The following is a 13,346-nucleotide window of genomic DNA, read 5'->3' on the forward strand; positions in this document are numbered from 1 at the left end:
TCCCAACAGGCTCAGTTCCTGCACACACACACACTTTGACACATATAGGAACACACACACACACACACTTTGACACATATAGGAACACACACACACACACATACTAAGACACATCTACACACACCTCTGCACTTTGTCACTCCCCCCGCCCGCCTGCTCTCAGACGCGGCCCCAGGGCCCCAGAGTGGCAGCGTGGCCCAGCGAGGGGCCTCCGTGCTGGGCTCTCTCAGCGGCCTGACCCCCTGGTTACTCTGGAGGGTTGAGGATCTGTTGGACCAGCAGCTTCACATGCTGTGTGTCACTCTGGGTAAAAGCGTCTGATTAATAAACACAACGAGAAACACAACCACCCCGCTGTTTATTCTTGGTGTCTATGATCTATGATCCTAGATCTAAAGGTCTCTCCTAAACTTTGTGTGTGTGTGTCCTCTGCGTGTGTGTGCGTGTGTACGTTCTTTCCAGAGTAACGCTAACTCGCCTGTGTGGTGATCGGGGTTTCTGAACCCTGAGAGAGGAACCGCGATGTGACTCGTGACTATCTCCCCGGGCGATCCGCCCGCGCGCTTGAGTTCCGTCTCATCAACACATTCTCAGTGTGCTGGCGTCGACTCGGTTAAAAAGCAGATAACCCTAACCTTAACCCTAATCCTAATCCTAATCCTAATTCTAATCCTAATCCTAATCCTAACCCTAACCCTAACCCTAACCCTAACCCTAACCCTAACCCTAACCCTAACCCTAACCCTAACTGCAGATGACATGGTTTCTGCTTCACTTTCATTTGTTTTCACATCAAACATTTGTATTCTCCCAAAGCTATGGTGTGTGTAGCTGAATAACACGGTCAACGTCTAACTTTGGGTGGAGGTTCTGATGCGGGGACAGCCTATAGAAAAACACATGTAACATGAAAACATGTGTGAACAGTACATTTGAGTCTGAAGGGCTGTGATGTGTGATGTGTGTGTGTGTGTGTGTGATTCCACAGGCAGTGGAAAGAACATGCCCATAAGCACATGCTCCTCTGGTTCCCCTGGGAGCATGTGTGTGTGTATGAATGTGTGTGAGTGTATGTGTGTATGATTGTGTGTGTGTATATATGTGTGGTGTGTGTTTATGTGACAGGCAGACAGACAGACAGACAGACAGGCAGGCAAGCAGACACGCAGGCAGACAGACAGACAGGCAGGCAGGCAAGCAGACACGCAGGCAGACAGACAGACAGACAGACAGACAGACAGACAGGCAGGCAGGCAGGCAGGCAGGCAGGCAGGCAGGCAAGCAGACAGGCAGGCAAGCAGGCAGACAGACAGGCAGGCAAGCAAGCAGACAGACAGGCAGGCAGGCAGGCAGGCAGGCAGGCAGACAGGCAAGCAGACAGGCAGACAGACAGACAGACAGACAGACAGACAGGCAGACAGGCAGGCAGGCAGGCAGGCAGGCAGGCAGGCAGGCAGGCAGACAGGCAGACAGACACAGACAGGCAGACAGGCAGACAGGCAGACAGGCAGACAGGCAGAAAGGCAGGCAGGCAGGCAGGCAGGCAGGCAGGCAGGCAGGCAGGCAGGCAGGCAGGCAGCACTAGCCCCTCTCTCCAGTCCTCTGATCCACTGCACAGCTGCAGCTGAGGTGAGGGAAGGACAGAGGAGAGCTCTCCACCTCCACACACACACACACACACCTCAGAGCTCTCTGCACCTCCAGACACACACACACACTCACACCTCAGAGCTCTCTGCACCTCCACACACACACACACATACACACACGCTCCCTCACGCCACACGCAGGCAGGCGGTGTGTGTGTGTGTTGCTGCGTGGGCTCTACAGTGTTCATTCAGAACTTTGTCATCGACCACAGTGAAGGTAAGACTGGAACTGTGAGCTGTGTGGTTGAGGGGATATCTAAGTCCTCCATCAGGCTGGAGGATGAGCAACACTAACATGGAAAGAAATTAGTCATTCATTCAGTGAATTCAGTTATTCATATAACTTCATGTTAATATTTACATGCTAGATGTGTGTTGAGGCAAAACATTGTTGTAGAAAAAGTGTTTATGTTTCAAGTTTTAACATTAATGTTTTTTGCAATGTTGCAAACATATTCCCAATACTAATACTACAATGATAATTTGAGAAAATACTAATGGTAACATATTCTCAACTACTAAAATAGATTTGTTTACATTGAAATTGGTATTTTGTTTACAAATTGCATTTGAAACTGACAGTCACTATCATAACTATATGGGAATATATATTCCCATAGTTTTTCAATTAGACTTTAATATTTAGGATATTTCATTAATTCATTTAATCAACAGTATTAAGTTAATTAAAGTTAAAGTTACGAAGTAAAGATGGTGCCGTAATGAAAACCAACAATATTGCAAATACAAACAGAACTGCACAGATAATAACTTTGAGTTTGTTGTTTTGCACAGTTTTGTTTGAATTAAAATACATTTATATGGTATTATTTTTATATATCCACAATACACAAAAAAGTGTTTATTTTGGAACTACTTTACACCTAACGAACGACCATGACAAACCAGCATCAGTGTGAAAGATTCGTTCATGTATTAAACTGACACTCACATTCCAAACAGTTCCAATCATGAAAGCTATTAAATATTTATCGAATTCATTACAAAAACATGAAATTGTGTCCTTGACTGCATTTCTAGAGTAGTTACAGTACGAACTAAATGTAAGGTCCAAGACTGATCATAGTTCCTTACAATCGCTATGACAATTTTTTCAATACGTGTAATACTTTTCCTAAACTCTTAACGCACCAACACACCTACAACACACAATTGGCAAAACGGTTAATTTTATGCTCAAAATCACACATTGTAAACTAAACTCCAACACAAATTCATAATATACACTAACACAATACACTGTGTCTACCAAAACACATGTTCTCTTTCAACAGGAGCATTTAGTCAATCATAGCACAATGTCATAAAAACATTAACATCAGATGTAATTACAGAAACTGCATTATTCTATATTTATCAGGTTTCACAGTATTTTGATCATAGATTGTGTTTTTGCACTGCAGTTTCTTTTGAAGCCTCTTTACATTTTTGTTTTGTTGGATTTAGTAAAGGCATTTTGTTTCTTTTGCTGCAGAAATTCAGAACAAAAATGAATGACTCATCTCAGAGTAGCTTCATAGAAGGTACGGTTTATGAAAACAGAAGACAGAGAATTGCGGCAGTAAAGGCTTCAATTGCAACAGGACATCACTGCAAGATAACAGAAATATGCAATATAGCTGCCATTTACAGTATTTCATCAGTTACCCTAGCTCTGGCCCTTCTCTGAACGCCACCACACATTTGAACTCCTCTCCCTCTCCCTTGTCCCACTCCTCTCCCTTGTCCTGGTACTTGTCTTCCTCTCTCTTGTCCTGGTACTTGTCTTCCTCTCTCTTGTCCTGGTACTTGTCTTCCTCTCCCTTGTCCTGGTACTTGTCTTCCTCTCCCTTGTCCTGGTACTTGTCTTCCTCTCCCTTGTCCTGGCACTTGTCTTCCTCTCCCTCGTGCGGCATTATTCTTACTTTCTTCTCTTTACTGTATGTACCATATGGTCATGCGATTGAAAGAACCTCAACACCTGAGTTCCTAGTTGGGAATCAGCTGTGATTTACGTATTTGCATAACTTCAACCAGCTGTTTCTCCGTAGCAATAGAATAACATACAGGGGATATATTTGTGTTTCAATTTATAATATGAACAGCTGTTCACTTTGACTTTAGCCAATAAGTGAGGTTTAGAAAATGATTTTATCTGTTCTGACAAAGTGTGAAAGCATTTGTATATTGGGCAGTAAAAATCACTGGATTTGGTCTTGGTTGAGCTTGAGTGTAAAATAAGTTCAGGCATTTTAAATTTGTGTTTACTCTATGCATTTTGTGTCAAAGCAACTAAAGAAATGTGTTAATTGTATAGCCTACACAGACGGATGTTGTGCTTACTGTGTCAAGAGTTTAGGAAAACTGTATTGAAAAAATTGTCATAGTGATTGTAAAAAAAACGGTAATATGTTGTTGTTGTTCTGTGGTTTCCAGGTCTGTAAGGAGACCTGAGTGCAGTTGCCAGGTTTGTGAGGAGAAGCATCATGATTGAGCTGGGTCTGGCAGATGGCAGCCTGATCGACGAGCTGGTGGAGCTGACGGCACAGAGCCTGAGCCAGCTGGAGATCAACGAGCACTTCAACGTCGTCAAGGAGATCGGCCGGGGGAAGTATGGGAAGGTGCTGCTGGTCACGCATCGCTGCAGAGGTGAGGCATTCTGGGAAATACCAAACTCTGAGGAATGATCCAGGTTCTGTTGTTGTGGTTTGAAGAGGTCTTGCCTCGTGGGGTGAGTGCGTACCGTGTAGAAATACAGAAATCCTTCAAATGATCCAGTTTTTCGTTGTTGTAGTGGTTGTGTTGTGGTTTTGTTGTGGTTGGGGATAGGAGGGGTGATCTGGTAGCTCCCTGGATAAGTGCGTACCAGTTAGGCCCTACTGCAGTGGCCTGGGTCCCAATCTGGTTCTGTCTTTTCCCATCACATTTAACTTAAAACTGTCCAGAACAGCATGAAAACGAGCTAAATATGTCTTTAAACATGATTAGGGGGTTTGGGTGTGGCTCAGTGGTCAAGACGTCGGCAGGTTTAAGGAAACCTGTTTGTAGCTTTGTTTATTGGTGATGTTTTCTGATTGTCTTTTCCCTCTGTATAACTCGAGACATCTACAGCCGTGGCCTAAAGTATTGGGAACTATTTTAAGAGCAGATTGACTACTGTAAAAGAGGGGACTATTTGCAGATATTGAAAAAGTTTGCCCCAAAAAAGCTTAGAAATAAATTAAATGTGCCTTATTGTATTCCAGTAGTCAATAGAAAGATGTGAAAACATTTTCCTAAAATACTGAACCAGCAAACTTGCAAAACACAACATTTGTCACGACTGTATCATCTCAGTGCGCCTGCGCCTCGTCCGTGGCGGGACAAGTTATGCCTTATGTCTCAGCGTGAGAAACGGTTGAAAGGCGTGAGTCTCGCGGAGGATGCGTGAGACTTGAGAACCCTGACTTTAAAGCAAGACATGTTTTAAAGAGAGCTCTGAGAGATTTAACAAAACTTTAGACAGTTTTTGACTAACCTTTGAGTGTTTTTCTCAGTGACGCTTTGAAAGGTCTGTTAAGAGAGTTACCGAGAACTCTGACCGTTTTGTGGGCCGTTTCTAGCAGTGCGACCCGATATCTGGAACAGGATCTGTGAATACAGGTTGTAGGCTACGTTTCCGTCTCAGGTTTCCCTCAGTAACGAGCGCCCCGCGCTGCTAGTATTAGTCACGCATTTGTTTTTTCGTTCTTCGCACAGGTTTCATTTGTTTGTCATAGCTTTAGATTATTTCTTTTACGTTTAGGCTCTCAAGTCTCACGCATTCGCCGTGAGACTCACGCATTTCAGCCATTTCTCACGCAATTCCGCTATCACTCAAGCTGAGAAGTAAGGCATGACTTGTCCCCCTATGTACAGTTAATGGTCGAGGCACAGGCATAGTGAGATGATACATGTCTCCAGTTACACAGGGCATAGTGAGATGATACATGTCTCCAGTTACACAGGGCATAGTGAGATGATACATGTCTCCAGTTACACAGGGCATAGTGAGATGATACATGTCTCCAGTTACACAGGGCATAGTGAGATGATACATGTCTCCAGTTACACAGGGCATAGTGAGATGATACATGTCTCCAGTTACACAGGCATAGTGAGATGATACATGTCTCCAGTTACACAGGGCATAGTGAGATGATACATGTCTCCAGTTACACAGGGCATAGTGAGATGATACATGTCTCCAGTTACACAGGGCATAGTGAGATGATACATGTCTCCAGTTACACAGGGCATAGTGAGATGATACATGTCTCCAGTTACACAGGGCATAGTGAGATGATACATGTCTCCAGTTACACAGGGCATAGTGAGATGATACATGTCTCCAGTTACACAGGGCATAGTGAGATGATACATGTCTCCAGTTACACAGGGCATAGTGAGATGATACATGTCTCCAGTTACACAGGCATAGTGAGATGATACATGTCTCCAGTTACACAGGGCATAGTGAGATGATACATGTCTCCAGTTACACAGGGCATAGTGAGATGATACATGTCTCCAGTTACACAGGGCATAGTGAGATGATACATGTCTCCAGTTACACAGGGCATAGTGAGATGATACATGTCTCCAGTTACACAGGCATAGTGAGATGATACATGTCTCCAGTTACACAGGGCATAGTGAGATGATACATGTCTCCAGTTACACAGGGCATAGTGAGATGATACATGTCTCCAGTTACACAGGGCATAGTGAGATGATACATGTCTCCAGTTACACAGGGCATAGTGAGATGATACATGTCTCCAGTTACACAGGGCATAGTGAGATGATACATGTCTCCAGTTACACAGGGCATAGTGAGATGATACATGTCTCCAGTTACACAGGGCATAGTGAGATGATACATGTCTCCAGTTACACAGGGCATAGTGAGATGATACATGTCTCCAGTTACACAGGGCATAGTGAGATGATACATGTCTCCAGTTACACAGGGCATAGTGAGATGATACATGTCTCCAGTTACACAGGGCATAGTGAGATGATACATGTCTCCAGTTACACAGGGCATAGTGAGATGATACATGTCTCCAGTTACACAGGGCATAGTGAGATGATACATGTCTCCAGTTACACAGGCATAGTGAGATGATACATGTCTCCAGTTACACAGGGCATAGTGAGATGATACATGTCTCCAGTTACACAGGGCATAGTGAGATGATACATGTCTCCAGTTACACAGGCATAGTGAGATGATACATGTCTCCAGTTACACAGGGCATAGTGAGATGATACATGTCTCCAGTTACACAGGGCATAGTGAGATGATACATGTCTCCAGTTACACAGGGCATAGTGAGATGATACATGTCTCCAGTTACACAGGGCATAGTGAGATGATACATGTCTCCAGTTACACAGGGCATAGTGAGATGATACATGTCTCCAGTTACACAGGGCATAGTGAGATGATACATGTCTCCAGTTACACAGGGCATAGTGAGATGATACATGTCTCCAGTTACACAGGGCATAGTGAGATGATACATGTCTCCAGTTACACAGGGCATAGTGAGATGATACATGTCTCCAGTTACACAGGGCATAGTGAGATGATACATGTCTCCAGTTACACAGGGCATAGTGAGATGATACATGTCTCCAGTTACACAGGGCATAGTGAGATGATACATGTCTCCAGTTACACAGGGCATAGTGAGATGATACATGTCTCCAGTTACACAGGCATAGTGAGATGATACATGTCTCCAGTTACACAGGGCATAGTGAGATGATACATGTCTCCAGTTACACAGGGCATAGTGAGATGATACATGTCTCCAGTTACACAGGGCATAGTGAGATGATACATGTCTCCAGTTACACAGGGCATAGTGAGATGATACATGTCTCCAGTTACACAGGGCATAGTGAGATGATACATGTCTCCAGTTACACAGGCATAGTGAGATGATACATGTCTCCAGTTACACAGGCATAGTGAGATGATACATGTCTCGAGTTACACAGGGCATAGTGAGATGATACATGTCTCCAGTTACACAGGGCATAGTGAGATGATACATGTCTCCAGTTATACAGGGCATAGTGAGATGATACATGTCTCGAGTTACACAGGGCATAGTGAGATGATACATGTCTCCAGTTACACAGGGCATAGTGAGATGATACATGTCTCCAGTTACACAGGCATAGTGAGATGATACATGTCTCCAGTTACACAGGGCATAGTGAGATGATACATGTCTCCAGTTACACAGGGCATAGTGAGATGATACATGTCTCCAGTTACACAGGGCATAGTGAGATGATACATGTCTCCAGTTACACAGGGCATAGTGAGATGATACATGTCTCCAGTTACACAGGGCATAGTGAGATGATACATGTCTCCAGTTACACAGGGCATAGTGAGATGATACATGTCTCCAGTTACACAGGGCATAGTGAGATGATACATGTCTCCAGTTACACAGGGCATAGTGAGATGATACATGTCTCCAGTTACACAGGGCATAGTGAGATGATACATGTCTCCAGTTAGACAGGGCATAGTGAGATGATACATGTCTCGAGTTACACAGGCATAGTGAGATGATACATGTCTCCAGTTACACAGGGTTAAATGCCAATCAGAAAATATCACCAGCACCCTAGTCGGACTGAAAATTTACCCAAACATTGACAGCTATGGGAATCTCACACCAAACTTTTGATAAAACTTGAGAGCCCTGCATTTAGCAGATTTTTTTCTAGGTTTAGACACTTGAAACTTGAACAGGGTTCACTTGAACTGAAACATTGATGGACAGATTTACCCTTTTCAAAACGTGGGACATGTCCCACACATGTATGATCAAACCAACATCCCTGAATCACTTTCAGATCGATTAGATCAAAAATAAATTGATTTGAATCGGATAAAATCGAGTCTTATTGAAGCCCAGTTCAGTTTGAATCATCCGGACTCAAGCGAATCTCTGTGACCAGGTGTCCTGTGTTGCAGGGACTCCCATGGCACTGAAGGTGATGCCCAAGGCCTCCACCCGCCTGCTGGCCTTCCTGAGGGAGTACTGCATCTCCCTGCACCTCTCCTGTCACCCCTGCATCGTGGGGCTGTTTGGCATCGCCTTCCAGTCGCACGATCATTACGGCTTCGCCCAGGAGCTCGTCATTGGACGGGACCTGTTCGCTGTCATCCAACCAAAAGTGAGGGAGGTTTGAGGATCCGTATGAACTGTGGCTTTTGTTGTTTATGTGGTTTCTCTCTTTTAGTCTTTTGCGTCTCTCCTTTTATTCTCTGATCCTTTTTTTCCTCCTTTCTCTGCCTCCCCCCTCTCCCCTTCCCCCTCCCCCTCTCCTTTCCCCTCTCATTCCCCACCCCTCCCCCTCTCCCCTCTCCTCCCCTGCCCCTCCCCAGGTGGGCATCCCAGAAGCGTCAGTGAAGCGCTGTGTCCTCCAGATCTCCAGCGCTCTGGAGTTCATCCATGCCTGTGGCCTGGTGCACCGAGACATCAAGCCTGAGAACATTCTCCTGCTGGATCAGCTCTGCTGCCGGGTCAAGCTGGCCGACTTTGGCCTGGCGCAGAAGACAGGCACCCTGATCCGCTCCATCACCGGGACGCTGCCCTACATGTCCCCGGAGCTGTGTGCCCTGGCTCCAGGGGAGGGGGACGGCCAGGCCCAGCCCCTCAGCGTGGAGCCCAGCCTGGACACCTGGGCCCTGGGCGTGGTGCTGTTTTGCATCCTCACCGGGTACTTCCCCTGGGAGCGCTGCTCTCCCGGAGACGACTTCTACCAGGAGTACGCTGACTGGTGGAGGACGAGGGCGGCGTCGCGAGCCACCAAGAAACAGGAAGAGGAGGCAAGAGGAGAGGGGAAACAGGAAGAGGAGGAGGGAGGAGAGGAAGTCCCGCCCCTCTGGCGGAGGTTCACGCCGGTTGCCATGGAGATGTTCGGCCGCCTGATGGCGCTGGAGGCGGGGCAGAGGTGCGATGTACAGGAAGTGAAGTTGTACGTGGAGAAGGACTGGATCAAGGAGGCGTTCGTTAACGGGCAGACGGATAGCGGAGGGGGCGGGGCTAATGTTCAGAGCGGGTAGGAGAAGCCCCGCCCACCTGGAGAAGGTGGGGTTTGAGGAGAAACCACCCCACTTCACCCTTCTCCCCCCCCCCCCCCCATGTATCTCTCCCCCCTCTCCTCCACTCCCCCACCACATGGACGGCTAAAGTGAACAATTTCACACCAGCGTTTTACCCAGACAGCAGTGTAACACGGATCAACAGGGATCAGGGATCAGAGATCAGAGATCAGGGATCAGGGATCAGGGATCAGAGATCAGAGATCAGAGATCAGAGATCAGAGATCAGAGATCAGAGATCAGGGATCAGAGATCAGGGATCAGAGATCAGGGATCAGGGATCAGAGATCAGGGATCAGGGATCAGGGATCACACTCCGTGTAGTCGTGCGGGGGGGGGGTGTGTGTGTGTGTGTGTGATCTGCGGAGTTCATAATTCAGGCATTGTGCACTAAACCTGTGAGATCTTGATCTGCAGTCAAATGCAAAGAAAATGTACAGATTACTAAATAGTTGGGCTGTGAAATGATCAAAAAAATTATCTGATTAATCACAAATTACAGATTTTGGGCCTTCTCACTTTGATGCACGTTGCCACTCGCAAAACTTCGGTGAACCCCTTGTCCTCAACATTATTAATCGGTCTGCAGCTTTTTGCAATCCATTTGGCAACTGTGCTAGTCAACTTGTCCCAGGGTTTGTATTAGAGAGGCGACTAGTGCAGATTGGATGGAATTGTGAGTATATTACATTAAATGCGTAAAAAACAGCTAAATAATCCTGTAATTTAATCATAACGTGTTAACAGATTATTCACAGCTCTACTAAATAGTAAAAGTGTTAGGAGGAGACATCTAGGTGTCACCAGTTAGCTGTGACACTGAGTGAGTGTGAGAGCAGGATGTCTTTATGGGAATAGTTATGGATTGAATAGGTATTTACATGGGGATTGAGGGTGTTTATGCATTGTAAATATTCTAGATCTCTTGGGAAGGTATAGCTCACAGTTCTAGATCTCTTGGGAGGGTATAGCTCACTGTTCTAGATCTCTTGGGAGGTTATAGCTCAGTGTTCTAGATATTTTGGGAGGGTATCGCTCAGTGTTCTAGATCTCTTGGGAGGGTATCGCTCAGTGTTCTAGATCTCTTGGGAGGTTATAGCTCAGTGTTCTAGATCTCTTGGGAGGGTATCGCTCAGTGTTCTAGATCTCTTGGGAGGGTATCGCTCAGTGTTCTAGATCTCTTGGGAGGTTATAGCTCAGTGTTCTAGATCTCTTGGGAGGGTATCGCTCAGTGTTCTAGATCTCTTGGGAGGGTATCGCTCAGTGGGAGGGCGTTAGAACTCAGATCCAGAGATCACAGGGTTCTAATATGTTCACGTTTTGGACAAAGATTTTCTGTTGGAAGAATATGTTATTGTTCACGTATATTATTATATTGAATATTGAATATATTATTATTTACGCTCCAACTTCTCTATAAAGTAGCACATTGTACACTTCTGACTGTGTGTCCTGAGAAGCACAAGAAACAGCAGTTATTCTGATCTGTATCTGTAGTAGTCCGTGGACGACATCAAACCCAGGCGTCCTTCCTGGGGCGGGTGGGGAGGGGGTTACTGTGTTTCAGAGTGCTTTTGAAAATAAACACACGCATCTTTCATCTCCTCACTCCGGACTTTCATGCTGTCTCCTGGGAGGGTCACATGTCTCTCTCTGGAGCCAGAAACATAACTCTCCCTGACACGCACACATACACACACTCCCTCTCCATGCCCTCTTCACCTTCTGACAGCATCTCTCTAAATCCTCTCTCACTTTCTCTCTCTCCCCCTGCCCCCTCTCTCCCCCTGCCCCCTCTCCTCCCCTCCTCAGCTGCAGCTGGCTCTGTAGTGACGGACATCCTTCCCTCCTCGAGAGTGTTGGGGGAGGAGGGGGGAGCAGGGAGAGAGGAGAGGCAGAAGGGAGAGAGGCGGGGAGGGGGGATCAGGGAGAGAGGAGAGGCAGAAGGGAGAGAGGCAAGGAGGGGGGAGCAGGGAGAGAGGAGAGGCAGAAGGGAGAGAGGCGAGGAGGGGGGAGCAGGGAGAAACGAGAGGCAGAAGGGAGAGAGGCGAGGAGGGGGAGCAGGGAGAGAGGAGAGGAGGTGAGAGAAGGGAGGAGGGGGGAGCAGGGAGAGAAGGGAGGAGGGGGGAGCAGGGAGAGAGGAGAGGAGGTGAGAGAGGGGAGGAGGGGGGAGCAGGGAGAGAGGAGAGGAGGTGAGAGAGGCGAGGAGGGGGGAGCAGGGAGAGAGGAGAGGAGGGGGGAGGAATCCTGGCACCATGCTTCACAGCATACTTGGCGTGTTACACTAACTAGGGTCATGTTTCTTCCTTGCGGGGGAGCGAGGGGGGGTAACATGTGACTCCTCCGCAGTACAAGCCACGCCCCCCTCTGTGGTTCAGAACCAGACACATTCTAGGCCCACTCCAACATGCTGATACCAAGACCGTCTATGGAGACTTGTAAATGTATACACATATTTGGGACAAAACACGTAACAAGTGCTGGTTTTGTTATGTGTTCATGTAGCACACTCTTGTAATCCAAAGTGATGTAACAGGGGGGAATTTGAACCTGCGACTTCTGAGTCTGAAGTCAAATTCTCAGTGAGCTACAGCCGTTCCCCTCCTCCTCTAGATAGGTCCCCCCCCTCCTCCTCTAGATAGGTCCCTCCCCTCCTCCTCTAGATAGGTCCCCCCCCTCCTCCTCTAGATAGGTCCCCCCCTCCTCCTCTAGATAGGTCCCCCTCCTCCTCTAGATAGGTCCCCCCCCCTCCTCCTCTAGATAGGCCCCCCCCCTCCTCCTCTAGATAGGTCCCCCTCCTCCTCTAGATAGGTCCCCCCCTCCTCCTCTAGATAGGTCCTCCTGGTTCCTTTAGATATGCAGGTGAACATGAAGCTGCTGTTGGTTCCAACCCCGGACACTCAGCAATATAAATACCTGCACTAGACGTGACCACTAGCCTGTTAGCACTGAGCAGGTTATTGTGGTCTCTCTTTGGAGAGATCTAGTTGACCAAAATACCAACTGGTGTGTCATCGCTGTGCATGTCCCTTAAATAGTCTGGAGAGGTTCAGGGTGTGAGTTACCTGTCAACAAGGCCATCATTGTTGTGGAAAATCACCTCATTCCTTTGGAGAAAAAAAGATGATTAACTCATTTTATCCATGGACAGAGATGTGAAGTAACAAAGTACAAATACTTTGTAACTGTACTTGGATAGATTAACTTTTCACAAAAATAAATTCTGATATATTTTTTTTTAAAGGTTTGAAAAAAGATTTCTGAAATAAGTTTCTAAAGGTTTAAAAGACATTTACGAAAAACCTTTCACCATTACGTTTTGAAAGGTTGAATTTTTTTTCGAACAACAACTTAAGAAAATAAGCTTGCTTTATTGATTATGACTACTATACTCTACTGTACTCTGCTTTAGGTTTCTCTTTTCTCGTCCTCTCCTTTGCTCTGGTTTACTGTTTGTTGACTGTTTCAAAATTCAAAAGGTTGAAAACACATTTTCAGAAAAGGTTTTTCAAAATGTTTTAAAGAAAAAAGTTACA

The 13,346-nt window shown here is 46.3% G+C and overlaps 1 protein-coding gene across 4 annotated transcripts; it reads left to right on the plus strand.

Moving 5' to 3' along the window:
- The first annotated feature begins 1,548 nt into the window (after positions 1-1,548).
- Positions 1,549-10,020, plus strand: si:dkey-8e10.3 (serine/threonine-protein kinase SBK1). 4 transcript variants are annotated; one of them, XM_047016925.1, is made up of 4 exons: positions 1,549-1,629; positions 4,086-4,298; positions 8,677-8,879; positions 9,091-10,020. In XM_047016925.1, the coding sequence occupies exons 2-4, from the start codon at positions 4,136-4,138 to the stop codon at positions 9,769-9,771; spliced, it is 1,047 nt and encodes a 348-aa protein (XP_046872881.1). In that variant the 5' UTR covers positions 1,549-1,629; positions 4,086-4,135; the 3' UTR covers positions 9,772-10,020. The 4 variants fall into 4 exon arrangements, with proteins under 4 accessions (XP_046872881.1, XP_046872880.1, XP_046872882.1 ...); XM_047016924.1 differs by lacking the exon at positions 1,549-1,629 and adding an exon at positions 1,763-1,866; XM_047016926.1 differs by lacking the exon at positions 1,549-1,629 and adding an exon at positions 1,873-1,947.
- The last annotated feature ends 3,326 nt before the right edge of the window (positions 10,021-13,346 follow it).

Source organism: Hypomesus transpacificus, unplaced genomic scaffold (genome assembly GCF_021917145.1).
Source record: "Hypomesus transpacificus isolate Combined female unplaced genomic scaffold, fHypTra1 scaffold_433, whole genome shotgun sequence".
In the NCBI taxonomy this organism is placed as follows: domain Eukaryota; kingdom Metazoa; phylum Chordata; class Actinopteri; order Osmeriformes; family Osmeridae; genus Hypomesus; species Hypomesus transpacificus.

Bases quoted from the DNA above. Each gene is read 5' to 3' on its own strand.
- si:dkey-8e10.3 (XM_047016925.1), top strand. From the start codon at position 4,136: ATGATTGAGCTGGGTCTGGCAGATGGCAGCCTGATCGACGAGCTGGTG. The intron at 4,299-8,676 runs GTGAGGCATTCT...CCTGTGTTGCAG, and splicing joins GGTCACGCATCGCTGCAGAG to GGACTCCCATGGCACTGAAG. The intron at 8,880-9,090 runs GTGAGGGAGGTT...GCCCCTCCCCAG, and splicing joins TCGCTGTCATCCAACCAAAA to GTGGGCATCCCAGAAGCGTC.